Source organism: Ceratosolen solmsi, unplaced genomic scaffold (assembly GCF_000503995.2).
Source record: "Ceratosolen solmsi marchali unplaced genomic scaffold, CerSol_1.0 scaffold6, whole genome shotgun sequence".
Taxonomy (NCBI): Eukaryota; Metazoa; Arthropoda; class Insecta; order Hymenoptera; family Agaonidae; genus Ceratosolen; species Ceratosolen solmsi.
The window spans coordinates 15755784-15760782 of NW_011948414.1; the positions used below are offsets into that span (position 1 = coordinate 15755784).

The 4999-nt window shown below is 28.7% G+C and overlaps 1 protein-coding gene across 1 annotated transcript in view; it reads left to right on the top strand.

The window, feature by feature from the left end:
• The first annotated feature begins 575 nt into the window (after positions 1-575).
• The window catches only part of LOC105368266 (homeobox protein prophet of Pit-1), a 22521-nt gene continuing 18097 nt past the window's right edge, over positions 576-4999 (top strand). Inside the window, exon 1 of the mRNA XM_011507246.1 lies at positions 576-973. Within this exon, the coding sequence (XP_011505548.1) occupies positions 748-973 (226 nt within the window). The 5' untranslated portion in view covers positions 576-747. The remainder of the gene's footprint in view (positions 974-4999) is intronic.

Consider the following 4999-nt stretch of genomic DNA (forward strand, 5'->3'; position numbering starts at 1 on the left):
ACTTCCACGTAAATGGAAAACAAGCTGTAACCACACGCAATACAGATATATACACACGTACACATACTTACGCACTCTTATATACATATAGACATATGCATACGTATACGTGCGCACGTATAAATATATATATATATATATATATACATAAATATATATTTGTATATTTATAATATATATATATATATATATATATATATATATATATATATATATATATATATATATATATATATATATATATATATTTATATATATGTATATATATTTCCCTTAGCTGTTATTCCCACTCCGCGAGATCACATCGTTCCTGCAGATCGAGCTTCGCGCGAAAATCGTCCGACCGACGGAAGAAGCGCGCGCAGACCTGTGTACCAATAAACGCGAGTCGCCGATCGCGTCCAGGGCCTCTTGGGTCAAGGTCGAGTGGTCGCGCGGGCGGGCATGGCCTGCAAGCGGCGGCGGCTCTGAGTTCGGCGCGCACACGGCTTCACCCTGGCTAACGACTTATCAGGCGGTGCGGGCCCGGTCGGCGGCGTCGGCGGCTCCGTCGGCGGGGGCGGGGGTTCCGCCGGTGGTGGGTCCGGCGGGACCGGGAGCGCGGGCGGTGGAGGACCCTCGGCCTCTACGCTATCCACGGCCGCGCTCAGCCTCGAGCACCAACAGTTCAACATCTTCCCGGCCATCTTCAGCAGGCAGCTGAACTTCTCAGCAGCGGCCGCGGCAAATTGCGGTCAAAACAAGCTCATGGACGAGCTCAGGCCGAACCTTGGCCTACTGGGCGTCAACCTAATGGAGAACGAGGCCTTTCACCTCAATCATAATCATAACCAGGAGAAACGCAAATGTAGCAGCGCGAGCTCTAATGAGCAGGACTTTGGAATTTATGGGGTACACCAGGCCTTAGAGGCCAGTCCTCCGACACCGACAGCCACTCCGGGAAGGAACAGCGTCGGGGCTACATCAGCTGTCGGTCAGTATAGATCATAATATCCCGGACACTTTATTCTCTTCTCCTATAAGGGCCAGCGGTTTTGTGCTTATGCATTCGACAAACGAGACTTTGATTGCTCAGACAATATTATATTCTCTTAAAAGTATCGATTACTGCCTTCTAATAGGGAGAACGTGCCGAGATTAAATAATCTTGTTGGTAACTTTCCAAATGTCGTCCCTCTAGTGGCTTCTTAAATTTTTGCATTCAAATATTATTAGTTCTATCCTTATCATAACATATATATATATATATATATATATATATTACGTCTATCTAAAGTCCCTGACTAATCATGCATTCTATACTCTCTGTATATTATATCAGCTATAATAATTTCTTTTTTAAAAAATTGAATTTTATAATGACAACAATCATTAGGATATTTAAGAACTCGAATAAATTTTACACAAATGTCTTATTTAATGTAGCATATTGACAAATGTTTTTAAAAAATAAAATACCAATAGATAACAGTTTGATGTATTATTACGATAAAATATGTTCTTATACGAAAGGTCGATAATCGATTGATAATAGCCAAGTGTTGATTTATGAAAGATATAAATCTACGATGAAAGAGAGTCACGATCATGCGTATGAGTATTTTGCACTGCTCATCTCGATATAGATGAGTTTTCCGCTCATTGAACGACAGAGTGGCTAACTGCTTGACACTAGTTGACACTACTCGCGATAAAATGACAATAAGCCGTCGAACACGAGGTTGACATATGGTACTACCTGTTCTATAGGGATATTATTATGTACTCCTGGGGTGAAGACTTAACTAGGGTGAATTAATGGGTGAGCGACGGCTTTCTTATGTGTGGCGGGCAAATGCGGATGGGAAAAATTAAATAGAATAACGCCCAGTCTACTTCAAAGCTGTCAATCTTTACCATCTCATGGTTCTATGTATACATATTTTTCTTTAAATCAAGGCCGTCTTTTCGCATCGGTAGATAAATTATTCTATCCCTTTTTAAAGTACTCTGTCTCTAGGCTTTTGGTGGACATTCACTTTCAATTATTTATTCGCGTTAATAAAAGTAAATAAATTTTATATGCAATTAATTGTTATTATTATCTGCTATTATGATCTTTCGAGCCAAGGGGCATTAGGTAAAATATGCTGAATTTCATTTTAAAATATTATTTTATGACGATATTTTTACCAATTCTTCGTTTTATTATGTACGAATTGTTGTATCAATATTTTAAATAATAACACGTTAATGATTGAAAGATTATTAAAGTTTATTATTATTATTATTATTATTATTATTATTGTCGTTGTCGTTGTTGTTGTTGTTGTTGTTGTTGTTATATATATAATAACTATTATTATTGTTATCATTATCATTATCATTATCATTATCATCATTATTATTATTACTATTATTACTATTATTATTATTATTATTATTATTATTATTATTATTATTATTATTATTATTATTATTATTACCTCTATTGGTAGGAAATTGGTAGGAAATTGGTAGGAAATTAATTAAAAACAAACAAAAGAAGTCAAATGTGAGTGATGAAATGTGCAACAACAAAACAAAATGATAAATAATTATTTATGAAACAAATAGAAAAAGAAAAAAAAGAGAGAAATGATATGTACGGAAATTGAATAAATTTGAATAAAATAATACGTAGGCAAATTGGTCTGACTAGTACTATTACTTGTAGAATCTAATTGGTCGATGCGACGGCAACGGAACAACTATTTTAATCCCAGACAGATGTTGTTATACCGAGGCACGAGTGCGAGTATTCGAATCAAAACCTCATTATGGAATAAACATGACATATGACAACTATTGTAATTGTATTAAAAATAAAAGCATCCGAACTGTCAGTATAATTAATATTTGGCTTATGTATATAAATTATTTGGGAGAGAACAATGATTATAGTTTTTTTTTTTTTTTTTTTTTTTTTTTTTTTTTTGACACAACCAAGGAGAAATTGAGAAATTGTAAAAAAAAAGAAGAAACTATCATCTCCGTCAAGAAAATATTTACAAAATATCGATATTATTAAACACTTTAATTCTAAAGAATTAACAGTAAAAGTTGAATTTATTTGTTTATTTGTAATATCGCGTGGCAATAAGTATAATTGAAATGCATTTGTACGTGATTATAAATAGCTAATATTATTATTCTATGGGTATGTGCTTGTATACTTTGGTGAACAATTGTTCTCATCACTTTATCACAACAATATTCTATAAAAAAAAAAGAAAAAAAAAAGATTAATCAATGATTATGAATATAATATAAGTTCTAATTTATAATCAGTACTATTTGAAGAAGTAAAGAATATGTTTAAAACATAATTATCACATTTTTCGAATTATCTTACTAATATTAATATATATCGAGTATAATTAGCCAACGACATAAGGGCCTTGAAAATTTACGCATTCGATATATTCGTAAGTAATTTAAATATTTTATATTGCTGTTTTCATTCGTATAAAATAATAATAATAATAATAATAATAATAACAATAATAATAATAATAATATAAATGAATAAATCTTATTTAGGTAAAAGTATTATATATACTCGATAGAATGTTTAATTTTAACATGAAAACATTCGTCATTATTCAGTAAAAGAAATTTTTCTTTAATAAATATCTTAAATAAAAAATCTAAAATTACTAAATCTTATAAGCTATTCAATATTTAAATAAATATTTGACAAAAAATCAAATGGTATAGTTAAAATAATTTCGATACTTTTTTTAATAAATATTTAATGATAAGAATTTCATACGATCTTGTATTTGAAAGATAATAATTATTTTCATATTTGATAAACATAAAAATAATTAAATTATTAACACATGTTAGGCCACATGTATTATAATTAAAACCAAAAACTATATATTTTGTATTCGCTATTAACAATGGATGTTTGAGTTTTTTAAATTATTCTATATCTATAATTATGAATTTGTAAAAACATTCTCATACCGCAACATTTTAGTAATGACATATATGTACCGAACTTTTTTTGATAAAATTAGCAAAATTTATTTGAATAATACGTTGACAGCGTCTTTTTACGTAAATAATAATTTTGGTTTCTTAAGTTTTGTAATTTTTATATATTTCTTATTAAATTTAATAATTGTGTACTAAATAGCACTAAAGCAAAATTAATTGTTAATGTGTTAAGTTTTTTTTTGTATAAGCGACTTATATTTGGCATTGAAATAATACTAAAAAATTGGATTATGCATTATAATTACAAAGATTATAACTTAATGTTTAGTATTAATTTTCTATAAAACAAATTGTTTTGTATTTAGATATGGCGGTAATTGGATTTAAAATAATTAAATATCAAAATATGATAATTAATGATTTCACCAACACCTTTGTCAAGTTGTAACTAAAATCTGTTAACTATTTAGAAACATTATTACTATTTGAGTTATAAGAAAATTGATTTTCACATATTTTATGTATTTATAGATTGAAAAATCAAAGACATCGACAGATTTATTTTCACTATATATACAGATTTTCAATTTTCAACAAAGAAAATTAATGTATTCTCGGTCAATTATTGAAAATACTTATCATCGATATCATTGAGTTATATTAATATAAATATAATAGTAATTCCATACTAATTATTAAAAACAATAATATTGAACATTAGGAGAGCGTTTGAACATTTAAAATTATTTTTTAATTAAAAATTATTTGAACAATACCGAATAATTAAGCTATGAATAATTTTATAAAACACTACTTTCTTCTTTAGATTAATAGTTTATGATCTAAGTATATAATGTTTTTTTTTTTTTTTTTATAATTATAGACTCTTATATATACTATTTATTAATAATTTAATTTATATATAAAGGCTTATTTATATGATGTTTATATACATATATATATACATATATATATATATATATATATATATATTAAAATTTTATAATATGTCTTTCACAAAAAAAAAAAAAAA